The 16,491-nt window shown below is 35.0% G+C and overlaps 3 protein-coding genes and 1 long non-coding RNA gene across 5 annotated transcripts; 3 read left to right on the forward strand and 1 right to left on the reverse strand.

The window, feature by feature from the left end:
• The first annotated feature begins 617 nt into the window (after positions 1-617).
• LOC106389915 (GTP-binding nuclear protein Ran-3) lies at positions 618-2,504 on the forward strand. Its single transcript, XM_013830266.3, has 8 exons — positions 618-737; positions 837-906; positions 1,209-1,265; positions 1,341-1,458; positions 1,649-1,738; positions 1,821-2,000; positions 2,094-2,171; positions 2,271-2,504. The coding sequence occupies exons 1-8, from the start codon at positions 735-737 to the stop codon at positions 2,338-2,340; spliced, it is 666 nt and encodes a 221-aa protein (XP_013685720.1). The 5' UTR covers positions 618-734; the 3' UTR covers positions 2,341-2,504.
• Positions 2,505-4,517: 2,013 nt separating this feature from the next.
• On the forward strand, positions 4,518-6,269 carry LOC106389924. 2 transcript variants are annotated; one of them, XR_007320903.1, is made up of 4 exons: positions 4,518-4,879; positions 4,971-4,994; positions 5,104-5,231; positions 5,582-6,269. It is a non-coding gene; the product is annotated as an uncharacterized LOC106389924 (long non-coding RNA). The 2 variants fall into 2 exon arrangements; XR_001278162.3 differs by having other exon boundaries at positions 4,519-4,994.
• A 2,133-nt stretch (positions 6,270-8,402) lies between these two features.
• On the reverse strand, positions 8,403-10,575 carry LOC106389932 (glucan endo-1,3-beta-glucosidase 13-like). Its single transcript, XM_048751401.1, has 3 exons — positions 10,401-10,575; positions 8,954-10,234; positions 8,403-8,616 (listed from the first exon to the last, which is right to left on the reverse strand). The coding sequence occupies exons 1-3, from the start codon at positions 10,465-10,467 to the stop codon at positions 8,582-8,584; spliced, it is 1,383 nt and encodes a 460-aa protein (XP_048607358.1). The 5' UTR covers positions 10,468-10,575; the 3' UTR covers positions 8,403-8,581.
• Positions 10,576-15,318: 4,743 nt separating this feature from the next.
• Positions 15,319-16,396, forward strand: LOC106389965 (small ubiquitin-related modifier 1). Its single transcript, XM_013830327.3, has 3 exons — positions 15,319-15,567; positions 15,957-16,106; positions 16,197-16,396. Exons 1-3 carry the CDS (start codon positions 15,490-15,492, stop codon positions 16,263-16,265), a joined length of 297 nt encoding a protein of 98 aa, XP_013685781.1. The 5' UTR covers positions 15,319-15,489; the 3' UTR covers positions 16,266-16,396.
• The last annotated feature ends 95 nt before the right edge of the window (positions 16,397-16,491 follow it).

Raw genomic sequence — 16,491 nt, forward strand, 5'->3', positions numbered from 1 at the left:
TTTTTTTAATCTATTGGTGTTTTCTTTTTTCATATTGTCGTTTGTAGTGTTAAGTTTGTGAAGCTAGCTTCATTTTAAATAGCATATATTTAACTTTCATTTTTTAAAATCACATGCATTTAATCTATTAAAATATGTATTTATATAAGATACACCATACCTTATATATTTAAAAGTTTATTTGACGAAATTGACAAATAAAAAAATAAATACGTTAATGCTAGTAACTTATATTTCTACAATACAAACAAATAAATATGTAAGTAGTTTTTGTTCCAAAAGAACAAATTTATAAACAGTATAAACAGGAGCACATCAAATAATGTTTGAGCTATATTTATTAAAAAAAAAATTATAAATCGTTTAAGGACTTTTTTAAAGTGTTACAAAAGATAAATTAAATTATAAAAGTAAACTCGCGAGTAGCGCCAATATAAATTCTAGTGTATAAAGTATGTTATGTCAAAATAAAGTAAAATAAATTCATGTTTTTTTTTTCACTTTACAGGCTCCCACTCTCCCGGATCCAGGTCAAGAAAAACAATGAGGCCGCGCGGGAACACGGCTATGGATTAGGAAATTATTTGGGCCTGGATCCGGACCTGGATCCAGTAGTCGAAAACCGGGTTAGAGAGCATTTGCGTCAATCCTAAGCGGCGGAACTCTCTCTCACAACACTCTCTTTAAAAACCCTCTCTCTCTCTCTCGAAATCTCCTCAGCTTCAGTTTCATCGATGGTAAGTACCTCCGTCTCTCGCCTTATACTCTTTCTTATCGCTCTCTTCGATATCTCGCGTGATCTGTTGATATATTCCATCGTTTTTTTGTTTTCTCAGGCTTTACCGAACCAGCAAACCGTTGATTACCCTAGCTTCAAGCTCGTCATCGTTGGTGATGGAGGCACAGGTACCTTCCTAGCTCAGTTTCATCTAGAGTTTTATGATAAGCAGCTCAATTCAGATTCTCTTAGAGTCAGCTTGATTTTGTTACTTAGCTATATGCTCAGTGATTCGTCAATCAAGATCAGAAACGCCTTCCTTCGATAACTTGATCAATTCACTCGAGATTAGAGCGTGCTACTTGGACATACTTAGAGCTTGATTTTGTTACGTAAACCATGATTAATATAATAAATGAGTCCATCAGTGTTCCTGCAGTGGAATGCATCTGGCTGGCTATATTGTTAATCTTGTGATTATTTTGGACAGGGAAAACCACTTTTGTCAAGAGACATCTTACTGGAGAGTTTGAGAAGAAGTATGAACGTAAGCACGGACTTTATGTTCCTCTAGTGTAACCCTTTTATTCACGACTTTACCCATTCTTATTCTTTCTTGCAGCTACTATTGGTGTTGAGGTTCACCCTTTAGATTTCTTCACTAACTGTGGCAAGATCCGCTTTTACTGTTGGGATACTGCTGGACAAGAGAAGTTTGGTGGCTTAAGGGATGGATACTAGTAAGTAGATTTCTTACTTCCTTCCTTCTGATATATATCAATAGTCAAGAATCTTCTAGTGAATTGTGAATGGCAAAATGAGAAGCTAGTATGATATTAGTTGATCTGATTCTCCTGTTGCAATTAGTTTGTTTCCTTGCATTGGCCATGATACAAACTTTGTTTTTTTTTTGTGTGTGTGGTGTTGCAGCATCCATGGGCAGTGTGCTGTCATCATGTTTGATGTCACAGCACGTCTGACATACAAGAATGTACCAACATGGCACCGTGATCTTTGCAGGTATGAACACACAGAAGCTAAACTTTTATTCTGGCAAATTGCTAAACGTAAATGTGATGTCTTCAATTTTGTGTACGTGCAGGGTCTGTGAAAACATCCCGATTGTACTCTGCGGGAACAAAGTTGATGTGAAGAACAGGCAAGTGAAGGCCAAGCAGGTGACATTCCACAGGAAGAAGAATCTCCAGTATTACGAGATCTCTGCCAAGAGCAACTACAATTTCGAGAAGCCATTCTTGTACCTTGCTAGGAAACTCGCCGGGTAAATTAACAGTTTTGACCCTGAGCTGTACTTTCGTTCGTGGGGTATAAAACTAAAAAGATGGATAAAGAGTTGATTTTCTAAATGTTTCAGGGACCCTAACCTTCACTTTGTGGAATCACCTGCCCTTGCTCCCCCAGAAGTACAGATTGACATGGCTGCTCAGCAACAGTAAGCTTTCTAAACCTCACTTTTATCTTATTACCATTGCTGAGTTTTTGATGCTAGGTTTCTTTCTTGTTCACTAAGAATTTTTTTATATAATTGTAGGCACGAGGCGGAGCTTGCAGCCGCAGCAAGTCAGCCACTCCCTGATGACGATGATGACACGTTCGAGTAGAGAGAGAGAGAGAGACAAACTATTGTCATTTCTTCTTGTTTGTTTCTTTTCCTTTTTTTTTCTGGTGGAGCTATTTCTATTTGTGTTTGTATTCTTCAGGATATGAAGTTTGAAAATCGACGTTTGCGATGGCACTAGTAATTTCCCGGTTGGAGTCTTTCTAATAGACGTAGTCGATGAGCAAAAGCCAAGCGTTCTTATAAAGTAGTACCTTTCTTTTCTTCCTGGCAACCCTTTTTCTTATTAAGAACACCAAGTTATTATCTCTCTATTAACTCTTGCGAACTTTGCCATTAACGAAAGCAAACTACGAGATAGATATTTAAATATATAACCCATTGGCTTGGACATTTCCTTTGTCTTGTATCATAGAGTTACCTTCTGTGATACACAGTCTGGTTACCTTCTGTTATACACAGTGGTTTGTAGCTTATGTGACATGCACACAGTCTGCAGTCAGTCGGTTTGATCATTGAGGATCCTTGAATTTGTTGGATGCCTTTTTCTACTGAAGAAGGACCATCTTATTCTTCTCTCCAGCCTTACGCACCAAAGTAATAACCTCGTATCCTACGATATCAACACACGATCCATCACCTAACTTTATCTTCAGTTTGGTGTTTATATTCAAACTCGAAAAGAACTCCTTGTTTTCCATCATGTGATTGGTGTTCCATTATCTAAATACCAAAAATTTGCATTGCCTTTGTCGATATCAAAATTCTTGGGAATTACCTTATCTTCATTTAAGAACACCACTTCGTGAACATAGAGAGCGTCAACCTCTTGTGTCTTGTTTAGGTTGGTTTCTTGATTCCTTGCTGACTTCTTGGGATAGATAATTGTATAGTGACGCAACTTGTCACATCTCCAACATATCACCTTCAAACGATCCTTCTTCGATTTTTTGTCTTCGGTGTGTGACATACACACAGTCTTCACTCGGTTTGATCATTGAGGATCCTCGAATTTGTTGGATGCCTTTTCTTACTAAAGAAGGACCATCATATTCTTCAGGTCGGATATATAGATTATGTCTTTGAGTGCTTTCTTCTCTCCAGTCTTTCATACGAAAGTAACAATCCCTTTCCTACGATATCAACATACGATCCATCACCAAATTTCACCTTTCCTTTGGTGTTTAGATTCAAACTCAAAAAAAAACTCATTGTTTCTCGTCATGTGATTGCTTGTTTCCCTTTGTCTTTGTCTTTGTCTTTGTCGATATCGATGGCGATGGGGGAAGAGGAAATTTTCAACTACTCAAATCTACTCATTAAAACATGATCAATCTATATATTCTCTTCTATCTTTTATTCTTTTATTGAAAAGAGTTTCATCTATGGTGGATTAATGGTTAATTTTTCTCTTTTCTAATCTACCATTACAATCTTCCGCTTTAGTCTCTATGATTATGATCGATGACAAGAAATTCAACTCAATTATGTTTAATCAAGTATCAAGTGGTAAGAAATTATCTTAACCGCTTTACTCTGGAAACAAATACCATGGAGACCACCATGGTATATCATCGTCATGAGTATGGAAGTGATGCAACCACAAAGGTATTTAAAGTTTTTGAAGACTACAATTCAAAATATTTATGGGTGGTTCTTCACTGGAGATGCAATTTCCTTGTTGTATAGCAATGTGGTTAGCATCGTTGAATATTGTCAGTTCCAGTTTCAATTTTTTTTTTGAGAAAATCAATAGATTGAATTTTTTTTCAAAGAATATCTATAAATCCTATTTGGAATCTAGTCAATGTTATACAACAAATAAATTTTTGAAAAAGAATATTGAATATCTTCAAAAAAAAAGATAACCAAATGGTATTGCATTAAAAAAAGCAAGATGGATGCGATGAAAATTTCTTCAGATTTTAATCTTTGTATTTGTATTGTAATGTTTTTAATCTTATTTTTTTCAATTGATTGTATTTCTATTATTTTCTATAATTTCATTGTAATTTTACATTTTATTTAAGTAAAATAGTTGTGAGAAAAATAATAATAATAATAAATAAAGCGAGATTAGCAACGGAAATACCATAAGTTTTTTTCGTCACAAAAAAAACATGTGCCTTAAACGATAACTGTTTTCATGTTCTTTTTTCATTACTTGTCATTTAAATTAGAACTATTTTTGAAATATTAAATTTAAATTCTTAATGTATCTTTATATATAAAGAATACTTTCAATCTCTCCTGGTGGTGACAGCTCAGATTCCACGTCAGAAATAGGAAGTCTACAGCGTTGACACGTCGGATCCGCACCGTTTCACTAAAGCGTTGCTCTGTCCGAACGGGCTTCACGTGGGCTTCGTCACGCTCTAATCAAATGTTTTCTGTCGCGAGGCCCGTCCGCATACGTCTTCTACGGGGAACCCTAAACAGATGCTCCCTTCCTGTTCTTCGTTCGTCGCCTATCGCCGCAGCGGCTGTCTAGAACCTGTAACGGTTTTGCTTTCAATCACCTTAAATCGTCTTTAATTCACCAATAATGGAGTTTCAAGAGGATGTAGTCTCGAAGAATCTATGTAAGAAGCTTCGTTTGCGTCTTTACGCCTTCCTTTCTAATCCTTTGAAACGTTAATGGTTATTTATTCATGGTTGTCTAATCTCTGCAAGTTGGTCTCTCAGCACCTATAAAAGGTAAGCCATCTTTCCTTGAATATCATCCTCTCAATCCGTGATAACACCAAAGTTAATTTATTATGTGAGTGGCTAACTCATCAATCCTCTGCTTTAATGGATTCTCTAGCTGCAACACAAGAAGTTGCGATGAACGGAGTCCTCATCGGTTTGAATCAGCCCTAGGGACGACAGAGTCGCGGAGATCTTCGATTCCGTACCTCTCATTCCTCCTCTCGAGATCTCTCGCTCATCATGGTCACTCTCTCTTCTTCTTCTTATGACTTTAATAGGCTTTGAAATTGAACTTTGATATTGGATTGCGGATTGTGGAGTTTTTGTTTGTCTACGAAATGAAATTGTATTCTTGACCTTCTGAATATTGCTTGATTGTCTGTAAATCTTATTGTTTTGTCTATTCTAACATAAAAAAATTTAGGTCTTGGATTGTTTTGGTTTAACCACAAGCGCAACATTTTTACTAGATCTTTTTGAGAGAAATTTAGTGTTTGCATCCATATGTGTTTTTGATGCCAAAAAGATAATTTTTGTTTACTTATGTGTTTTTTATGCCAAAATATAATTTTCTGTCGTATGTCTGTGTTTAGTTAGAGGAGCATTACGTGGCTATGTGAGGAGATGGAGTTGAGATGAGGATGCTAGCTCTTACAGCTTTGGATGTTCTACGGTTCGTCAGATTTTTACAATTGATATAGGTTTTTGTGTGTTTGAGTGAACTTTTGACGCTGAGGATATGCAAGAGTTCAATGTCTAGCATGCAGGACAGCAGATGACTTATTGCAATAAGCTGGCTAGACTTGATGGAGTTCCATACCGTGATTTCACTGGATAGGTCTTTGGTTTTTTTTTTTGGAAAAGAAAAAAAATGTAGTTTGCATTTTAGGGGTTAACATGTTAAACTCAAGCATCTTTCTTAGTTGTTGTTTGCCTTGCGCTGTTGGCAGGAGAGGATTTGACTATTCTCTATGGGTTCGAATGTAAGGATAATGTTTTAGACCAACACACAAAACCCACCGGGTCATATAAACGAACAGTGTCACTTACCAAATAACCAAAAATTTAGCAAAACACCCTTACAAAGCTGCAGCGCAACATAGCGTCCCAATAAAAGCCACCCTCAAGAACTGCATACTAACCTCCCTGCAACCCATGTTAGTCAGGATAGTTGTTTGCTTGAACTCTGACCTCACAGCACCTTCTGTTTTCTTTTTATCAGCACCTACAACAACTAAAACAATGGAATCAAAAGCAGAGCTTGAAGGTCATTTGTTTGAATCATCAACCTTAAACTGTTGCTATTAAACCAATATAAACCCAGTAAGGACTACATTATTACTTTTTAAAAATTAGAAATCACCCAACAATTATGTTGTCAACGCTTAAAACACATTTATATTAAAAGGAACCGTCAAATTCCTTTAAAAAAATAATAATTTCAGTCCACTATGGAAACCATGGTATACTTCTTATTGAACCAAATGACGTGTCGAAGTGTCGAACCCGGACATGGAACCATGACCATGGGTAACAAAAACTCAAAATACATGTGTTAATAACGAAGCCATTACACAATCCACACATCACATATCAAACATACAATAGTACAAGCTTCTGTTGGGGCGTTAGAATAGCGCAAAGAAACAAAAAAAAAAGAAGATTTTGAACAACCTAGCCATAACAAAATACCGCTTGCAATCGTTTTTAAATTGTGCTTTAAGGTTTTAAGCAACAAATGCCACTGACCGACAAATAAACAACAGACCTGGGAAACTGTGAGCTTACCACGTCTCTCAATTTTCTCAACACCAGTTTCAAGGTCATAGAAAGTATAGACCAGTTTCAATTTTCTTTAATATGATGCATTTGTAAAATAAACAAAAGAGTTTTTTTGGTTGAATAAATTTAAAATTCAATTCATGAAAAGGAAAAATTCATGAAAAGGAAAAATTTCTCAACACCTCATAACCCGTGCAATATGAATAACACAGTGTGTTGACCCCGCACGTTGCAGCCCACGACCGCAGTCAGAAGTGCCGAAAATCCTACACTCCACTGATTTAGGTGGAGATATTATGGTGCGTAGACTGCCAACTAAAAGTTTGATTATGGAATATGTGACATGTTCCGATCTCCCAACGACGACAATGGCTGCATGTGACTTAGATTCCATCTGAAATAACAAATAGAAGTTCCACATGTAGGCTTATGTCAAAGCTTATGATCTCCTTATTTCTCACACAAATGAGGAACTACAACAATGAGGCTGTAAAAAGGGAGGACTAACCCGCCTAGATTCTAAATACATGGATCATTAAACATCATTTTAGAGAATGTAACCACCAAACTTCACAGTTCATGTTATTGCCACAAAGAAATCTTTAAAGACGTCCGGATGACCAAGGTTAGAGCTACACATTTTTATATACCCGAGTCTGTTTGCAGTGAATAATTGTCGTAATTTTCATTGCATATTTGATATTGGGACGACTCATTTCTCTCAGTGAACGGAGAGACACAGCGTAAGCGTCGAAGTGGACAAGTTCTTCTGTAATCCCGATCTTATTTTTAAAATTTTAATAACAGTTTAATCTCAGGACATACAGTCATTTAGTTGGTGACCTTATTACACTTACTCAAAACATCGTCTACGGATACTCGCATTGTATCGTTTATATAGTCTATCCTCTGATTTGGGTTTATGTGCTTCAAATATTTTTTAAATGAAAATACTCAAATAACACTAATATATAGGTTTATAAAATATATATGTTTACATACACGCATAAATATAGTAGCAATTTTTCAGAACAGAAAACTAATCTGCACACATATAATATAGATAGATACATATATAATTAAACAATTCATTCCAACGAAACAATTAAAATTAAATTATTTCATACGGAGAAGAAAAAAAAAACATAGTATCCGTTCCTTTGTCATTACCATTGAAACACTATTTAATTTGTACAACTGAAGCAATAGTTGCTATTATTGTCCAGACATCCATAATCCTAAATTTAGTATATCTACTAACTACTTAACAACGTATAACAAAACTCGGACAAACCATCAAACTCCCATGCATTCCTCCCTCCAACAGCAAAAAAAAAAACCATGAGACATATGAACAACCAAGGTTTAATATACTAATACTTTAGTTTCAAAGATCATTTTATAATCTACAACCCGCCCGTAGGGCGGGCCGATCCTAGTATATATATATAGGTAGGATATTTTAGTCATTTAACTTAAGAAAATGTGTAATTTTCAAATAAATAAAATAGAGTGCAATTCTCAGAACAAAATCTCTTTGCATAGTTTTTTTTTTCAAAATTTCCCTTAATTAAATGGCACGCAACTCCGTGAGATTGATGTCATGTATAAACGTCGTAAAGATTTAAGACATGAAAAAAATACTGAGGCTTATATTATACGAAGAAACCAACCAAATATACAATAGTGATAAGAAATCTACGAAAATAAATAATGATATGATCACTAATCTCGAATGACTAAACAATGTAGAAATAAATAACGAGAAAATGCGACTAAATTAATCCTCCGGATCCTCCTCAGTTTCCATTTCAATGCCCTGTTGGAAACTCGCATTTCCCGTACTCTACAAACACGAAAAGCAAGAACAAAACAAATTAATTTTAATTTATATTTCTGTTTGTACGTCAAAATGTAATTATACCTGTATATAACTAAAATCTAATAGTGGAAAATTTATCAAAATTAGCATATGTTGTTGAACTATCCCAACGTCCAAAACTATTATCTAACCTTATCCAACTACCTTACCCATTTCTTCACGAATTTCACGAAAAATATATAAAAGTTCCGATAAAAAATAAAAGTGAGAAAATATATATACGTCAACCTAAGTATTAATTACGAGAAATTAAAAATTAATTAATGATAATTTTCTAGAGAAAAGGATATAGAGTACGTACTAGGAGGCTGCGAGACCACGTACGCTGCACCACCAAAATCACACGTGCCAACACCACGTGCGTTCTTCTGATAGTAACTGTTGAACGCATAAGAAGCGTGTGCCTCTAACGATTCCGGATCGTAACACGTGGCACCCTTTTGAATCGGACGGCAATCAGCGCCTCCTTCCCCGCAAGCGTAGTCGAGACCTTCCTGAAGCTTCTCCTTCGACGTTTTTCCATTCGCCACACACCACGTCTGTCCCACGTGCGAGGGCGACTTAACCGGAACCTTCTCTTTGCTATCGTTAACCGGCATCGACTTAGCGGAGAACGGAACGTCGTACACTTTGTTCTCGTTGGGGTAAAACAACCCGTAGTTTCTCTCGGACGTGGGCCCCGTTTTCTGGTTCTCGTTAAACAGAGCGAAGAGATAGACGTTAAGCGGCTCTTTAGGCTTTAACGGCGTTCCGTTTCCCGTCAACACTCTCTTCACTAACCCGCCGTTATAAGCAGCCGCGTTAGCCGAACCGGCGCCGATCTCGTTCTCGTCTCCGGCGGAAGGCCAGCCCGTCTCCGTCACCACGACCTTGACGTCGTTGAATCCCACGGCGGACATAGCTGCGAAAACGGCGTCGATCTGCGCGTCCAAGAGATTCTCGTACTTCAAACCGTTGCCGGAATCTACATTTCCGGCGTTCTCTTTAAACAGCGCGTACTCCAACGAGATCTTATCGGCGTTAGCCGCGTAGGCGAAGAAGGGATAAGCATTCACCATAAGATGCGACGACGTTTTGCGTAAAAAATCAAGCATCGGTTTAATCACCGGTTCGATTAAATCCGGTTTAAACGAACCGGCTGAGGGCGGATACGAATTCGCCAACGCGCTCAAAGCAAGCGGCGACGAGATCTTGATCGCTCCGTCGAGGCTAAACTTAGCGAGAGAGCTCTGAACGTTCTTCATCGCCGGAACGAGATACGCCGTCGTGTTTCCAGGATCGACGAACACTTCGTTTCCGACGGCGATTGCTTCGATATCAGTCGCCGGCGTGTATTTCTTAACGTTGTCCTGGACCCAGGCGTCGGTGTAGCTCTGATCCGCGGCGGCGGCGGAGAGATTCTCGTTGGGGAGGGAGACGACGACTTTGATGCCGGAGTTTGCAAGCGCGGTGAGTACGGATGAGTCAGTGTCATAGAGCTTGACGCGGTTGATCCCTTGGGATTTGAGAAGCTCAACCACCTTCTCCGGCGCCGGGAGATTGTTCGCGATGCGGCCGTAGTTTACTCCGATCATTCCAGAATCTGTAAAGAAACAAAGATTAATATTAAACCAGAACTAAACCGACATTTACAATTCTATTAACCACTGGTTTAGTCTAATAACAAACGAAGATAGTCAGTCAGAATGCAACAAGTGGAATTCTAAGTGCAACAGATACATTCATAACGAGAGATTATGAAAATTTACCTGCATGGGTGAAGGGCATGACTGAGAATGATGAGAGCATTAGCAGCGAAAGAACAAAGAGAGACATTGTTGCAGAGATTGAGAGAAATGTTTGTTTCGGGATGAGCTAGAGCTGTTGTTTATTATATAGTGGATGAGAAGAGGAAGATGGAGGGAGTGGGTGGGACCCACGTGAGATATGGGGTCGGTCTCTTGTTTTTTACTAACTGTTTTCAACTCGTTCACTCAATGACGTCTGAAAGTAAATTTATTTATTTTTGTTGCGAGACCGTTTCAATAGGAGCTGACAAGCTGTTGCAGTCAGATGGTGGGGTACGTGCCAAAATTAGCATTAAAATTTTAGATTGTTTTCTATAAAAGAATTATCGTGCAGCTTTGTATACTTTTTTTTTTTTATCTTTGTATACTTAACGTTCTGTATGGTTAAAGAAATGAATTGTAATCTCTCATTAATCACGTCAGATCACATAGTCTTCTGACATAACAAAGCCAAAGATCACTAGTTTATTTGTATCTTTATTAGTAAAGATTTTGAATTTAATAGTCATATGACTGCATCGGCGTTAAGGAAAAATTATTACAACCGTTGAGCCTATACGTTACTCAGTCAATAAGTTCACTGATTATTTGATTACTGAGGCAAATTAACCATACCTTTATTTTTGATAGTAGTAATAACTTGTTGAAAACAGCTAATATATCCGTTAAAGTTAAGTTTCATATAGGCGACGAAACTGGTTGGATGAGAATGAGATAATGGGTGATGTGACGCATTAGCTTATGATTAACCTACTATAATAGTTTGATATCATTAATCGTTTGTTGTTGGAATATCGACCTTTACTGTAAATAATCAATTCTTGATGGATAGATATGGTGCCATTGTTCTATATCTCCTATATTTGAACGTTGTAGCTCTGATTTTTTTTTTTGTTGTAGCTCTGATTTGTAACGTCTCTTTTTAGAAATTTCCAATTATTGTGTCACTCTTTCCATTTGGATGTATTATATCAATAAATGGTTGCATGCATGTAATTCAGTGATTGAAGGGTACTGTTTTAGAATTTAAGTGACATGTATAAATGCTTAATGGTGCATTTGCTTATTTACAAGTTCGATATAAGAATAACGTGTAACATTTTTGTTTTGTTCAAATTCAACGTCTAACTAGTATATCAGATTTAGCAACTTGGCCTAATGAACGCGTTTAGATGTGTCGTATGTGGCAAAAAAATAATGAACCGCGTGGGTTAGCTAATCAAACACCTCAGAATTTTTTTTCTTAATATGTATAATAATGAGTCAGGCTAAATGGTCCATATATTTGGTGTCCGTCCAAGGAAAAACGATATTTGTAGTTTAGTTGTACTATACAAAATGAAGACTACTGCTAGCTATTAAATTTTTGATCTTAACTACTAACTGGAAAATAAATAAATTAGCTATTACGATGTGAAATATGCATTTAGACTTTTGAATAATCTTCGTATGAAATTTTAGTTACCTGTTTAATGACAAAACAACAAATACTACATGCGATTTTTTTTTTACATTGAAATATGCTATCACGATTCTAAGAGTAATATATATATATATATATTATTTAATAATGTTTCTAATTTATGGATGATTTGCATGTCGTAATATATGAAATTAATATAACAATTCAAAGGAACATAGTCCAGACAGAGGCTGGTTTAATTTTGTGCACATATGCTCCAGACCAATGTACATATGGTTACTATTACATTCGAAATTAGGTTGAGTTTCGGTTTGGCGACCTAAATAATAAAAAAACAAAGTTAGACATCAATATAGAAATAGTACTTCTGTTTGTACTTTTTTAGATATACTGATATTCATAGATAACAATATAATACTAGGTAATAACCCGCGCCTTGCGCGGAATGTGATTATTAGTTTCGTTATTTTTAATAAAAAAGACAATAAATCTGTTTAATCTGGATATTGGTTAGGTTTTACGTTTTTTTGTTTTTAATCTTCTAAAATATAACTATTATTTTAAATTAATATTCATTTTAGTTTATTCGGTTAAAACATTTGATTTTTTGGTTTTTTCGGATAAAAACCTAAAATTAATATTATATGTTTATTTTCATATTATGAAGTTTAGATAGTTGTCATGTCGAAACAATAGTTTCATATTATAGTTTTTAAACAGATAATAGTTTAAGAAAAAGAAAAGAAAATTATTAAGACAAATCATTTCACTACAATTTGGTCGGTAGTGAAAGAAACATTAAGAAAAAATATTTCAACTTTCAAAAAAATTAGATACTTCAGCTGCGGTGAATACTTAGTTATAAGATGCTCACATCAAGGTGCACATGTATGTTTATGTAAAAAGTATATAAAAATAGTTGAAAAATATATAAAGATATTGTTAATTAATATTAAATGACATTTTTGTTCAGAATAATACATGAAAGATAAAATTAAAATTTATTTAAAATAAAAAAGACCTTGACATTAGTCATTTTTTCATCAAAAGAAAATAAAATTATATTCGTAAATAGGGGTGGACACATATCAAGTATCTGGATATTTGGAAGCATTCTTGTCAATTCGATCTTTAGCCACCTAGATATTCGGTGACTCCGATATCCGAAATGTTTTAGAATTTTAAAGAATATCCGATTTGATTCGTAAATAAAATAAAATTTTAAAAATAATTTAATAATAACATTTTATTACAAAAATAAAACATTATATAACCTTTTAATTCTAGTACCTAATATAATAAATTTATATTGTAAAACTGATATAAAGTATAATATATATAATTCTTTTCATATATGTATATATATGCATATAACATATCGAATTAGATATATGTTCCTAAAAATATTGGTATTAGTGATTTGCTTCTTTTTTTGGATATTGTATTTTAGTATTTGATTTGTTTCGTAAAGTTTCAAATATCAAGATTTTTTGGTTCAAATCAAAACGGATAACAAATCGAATCAAAATTTATGAATATTTTGCTCAATTTTATCTGTAAACAATAAAAATAATATATATATAGTTTGGCTTTTGATTCGTTATCTATTTTTATTCGAACCGAAAAATCCAGAGTTTTATTGGAACTATGTATGTGAGTTTTATATTAAAAAAATCACAAAGTACATAGTGTGAACACATTTATGACTATAGTGTGAACGCGTTAGCATATTTATTATCAAATCATTGTGAAGCTGCCACGTGTCTATTATAATGTGAATGCATTTATTACAATGCTTCTCTTTTAATATATAAGGGATTTTGGATTATGAAAGTTAACTTTATATTTCTATATATGTTTATCGGGGTTATCGACATCGTACGTTATCTTTCGCCCAGGTTCGAAGTCGGTAAGCTCTGGTTCACACGGAACCGAAAATTGAAACACAACGTACATGAAAACATTATGTTATACAAAGAAGTGTCACTTTCATATTGACTTGTTTCTACCTATTACGGCCCTATTCCAAATATGAACGTAATAAAAGTCCAATATGAATACAAACATGCATATATTTCTTATCAACCAAGAAATAGAATTCTATGTGTTAGGTCACTTGAATGATGTCTGTCCGCCAAGTTGAGTTTTAGATAGGAATTTAAGCTGTTTGTCCTTGATGTTTACGCTAGGACAAAAAAATGCTGCTATTATATAAATGAAATCAATGTAAATGTCTATTATAGTAGTGTCTGTTTGCAAATGGTAGTCGTCACGAAACAAGACCAAATAACCATTTACGCACTACGGTGTACATAATTTTGCAAAATTAGTTAAAATACTGTATCCGAAAGAGAATAGTATAATACAATCTTTAACACAATATACTCAATAACGAAACTCACAATCTTAACTCTCAAGCTTCAACATTACAGCTACAGTGTTACATATAAGAAAGCCATGTTCACTTTGATTAAATTCATACATAGAAAAAAGTTTTGTAACCATGTGCAGATAAACTAGTTAGGAATGCTGTTATATCACGAAGTTTGTTCAATGTTGTCCAAACTTTCTTCAACATTTTGTAAATATGATAATATAATATTTTTTTAGCATGAATTTTGATAAAAGAAAATTTTGATTAAATCTGGAGTATCCCGGATTTTATGGAACGATCCAAGTTAATCTTAAAGAGATGTGCAGTCTACGGATGGACCCTAATTTTGACAATTGCCTTTAATGAAATCATGTTTTAATCGGAAAAACATTTACATGACATGACATGTTTGTTTATATGTCATGCAACTTGTAATCGTTAGACGATTAAATGTTGTTAGTTTGCCTATTCCAATGTATTATGATACTCCCTCCGTTTTATATTGTAACTAGTTTTAGAAAAAAAAATTGTTTCAAAATGTAAGTATTTTTCATATTTTTAGGTAATTTTTATAAATATAGTGTGACCAATCATATTAAATAAACTTATTTTTGATTGGTTAAGTTATATCTAACCTATTTATTATAAATATTTTTTAAAACATAATAATTTTCTTGACCTTTGTGTTTTTAGCCAAACTACTTACATTATAAAACGGATGGAGTAAATCACTGCGATCAGTCACAAATTGTAGAAAACTCATACAATGATTTACTGACTTTCAGCGCATATAAATTGACAATTTGTGAATAACCACTATGAGTCTATGACCAGTTGCACAGGAACAAAACTAATTATAGGCTGGGATTGTGATTAAAGTCGCACAAGAACAAAACAGGGCCTGGTAGTTTTACAAGCCTAGTACTCAAGGCAAGTGGTTTCGCGCTTTTGACTAGAAGAGTAACTAACCCACATGTAAACCCAGTTAAGCTAAAATAAGCCCATTATGAAGGCTTTTGATGAAACGACCACGTTTCTAGTTGCAGACTCGACGCTCTCCTAGCCGTCGGATGTTAGGCAACTAATGATTATCAACCGTTCGATAAAAACAAGAATCCGATGCGGCCAAGAAGTTGTTTCAGTCCTTTTATTATTCTCCGAGTCTAGACATTCTGCAATCTCAGAACTTCTTCCTTCGTCACAGATCGGAGTTTTTGTTTTCGACGCCGACCGGAGAATCTGATAAAAGGAAGATGTCTGCTACCCAGGAAGAAGACAAGAAGCCCGGAGACCAAGGACCAGCTCACATCAATCTCAAAGTCAAGGGCCAGGTTCTGTTCACTGTCTTAACTCTTTTGTAAATTTTTAGGGTTTTGAGTTTATCTCGAAATTAGGTGTCGTAGAATTAGATTCGGGCTCTTGAGATTTTTCACAGACATAAGTCTAAAGGAACCGTTTTTAAAAAAGTTTCTTAAAACAGTATTATTACATTGATAGATGAAGTTGTTAAGAACTTGTTTTGTTATTAATTGTAGCCATCAAGAACTTGTTTGTACATACCAAACTTTTACATGTCTGTGGATATTGTGATTATATGTTTATGATTTAACTTGTAATGGTTCTAGAAATCGTTGAGTGTTGTGTTTGTGCAAATTATATTTGGAAGGATGATGATTTGAATCATTAATTTTTTTTTCTTTGTTGATTTGGTGATACTTAGGATGGAAATGAAGTCTTTTTTAGGATCAAGAGGGCCACTCAGCTGAAGAAGCTGATGACCGCTTACTGTGACCGTCAATCTGTGGATTTCAACTCTATTGCTTTCTTGTTTGATGGCCGTCGTCTCCGTGCTGAACAGACTCCAGATGAGGTTTAGATCACTCGCTCTTTACCTTTTTAAAAGCATTCCCCTTTTCGAGTTGTTTCTTTTCCTAAAACGTAAAATCTCCATTTATTACAGCTTGATATGGAAGAAGGAGATGAGATCGATGCGATGCTCCATCAGACCGGTGGTGTTGCTATTTGCTAATGGCCTCTATATGTTATGCTTTTAGTGGTCCTTTATGGTGTTCAATAAGAGGGTCTGCGATACATATTAGTTTTCAATAAGACGGTGTGATGTTATTATTGGATCATTAATATCTAATGGGCTTTGTTTAATGAGGCGGTAGCTTTAAACTATAAAAGCCACTTTAACCGATAATTGATAAAACTTGTTCCCCACGTTGCTTGTGTCCCAAGTTTCTCTTAACTTT

The sequence above is a fragment of the Brassica napus genome, chromosome A2, assembly GCF_020379485.1.
Source record: "Brassica napus cultivar Da-Ae chromosome A2, Da-Ae, whole genome shotgun sequence".
Taxonomy (NCBI): Eukaryota; Viridiplantae; Streptophyta; class Magnoliopsida; order Brassicales; family Brassicaceae; genus Brassica; species Brassica napus.

Coding starts and splice junctions, on each gene's coding strand:
- LOC106389915 (XM_013830266.3), top strand. Junction 907..1,208: donor CGTTGGTGATGGAGGCACAG/GTACCTTCCTAG, acceptor TATTTTGGACAG/GGAAAACCACTTTTGTCAAG. Junction 2,001..2,093: donor CTTGCTAGGAAACTCGCCGG/GTAAATTAACAG, acceptor TAAATGTTTCAG/GGACCCTAACCTTCACTTTG.
- LOC106389932 (XM_048751401.1), bottom strand. CDS start 10,467: ATGTCTCTCTTTGTTCTTTCGCTGCTAATGCTCTCATCATTCTCAGTC. Junction 10,235..10,400: donor CATGCCCTTCACCCATGCAG/GTAAATTTTCAT, acceptor GTTTCTTTACAG/ATTCTGGAATGATCGGAGTA. Junction 8,617..8,953: donor CGTGGTCTCGCAGCCTCCTA/GTACGTACTCTA, acceptor TCGTGTTTGTAG/AGTACGGGAAATGCGAGTTT.
- LOC106389965 (XM_013830327.3), top strand. CDS start 15,490: ATGTCTGCTACCCAGGAAGAAGACAAGAAGCCCGGAGACCAAGGACCA. Junction 15,568..15,956: donor ATCTCAAAGTCAAGGGCCAG/GTTCTGTTCACT, acceptor GGTGATACTTAG/GATGGAAATGAAGTCTTTTT. Junction 16,107..16,196: donor CTGAACAGACTCCAGATGAG/GTTTAGATCACT, acceptor CATTTATTACAG/CTTGATATGGAAGAAGGAGA.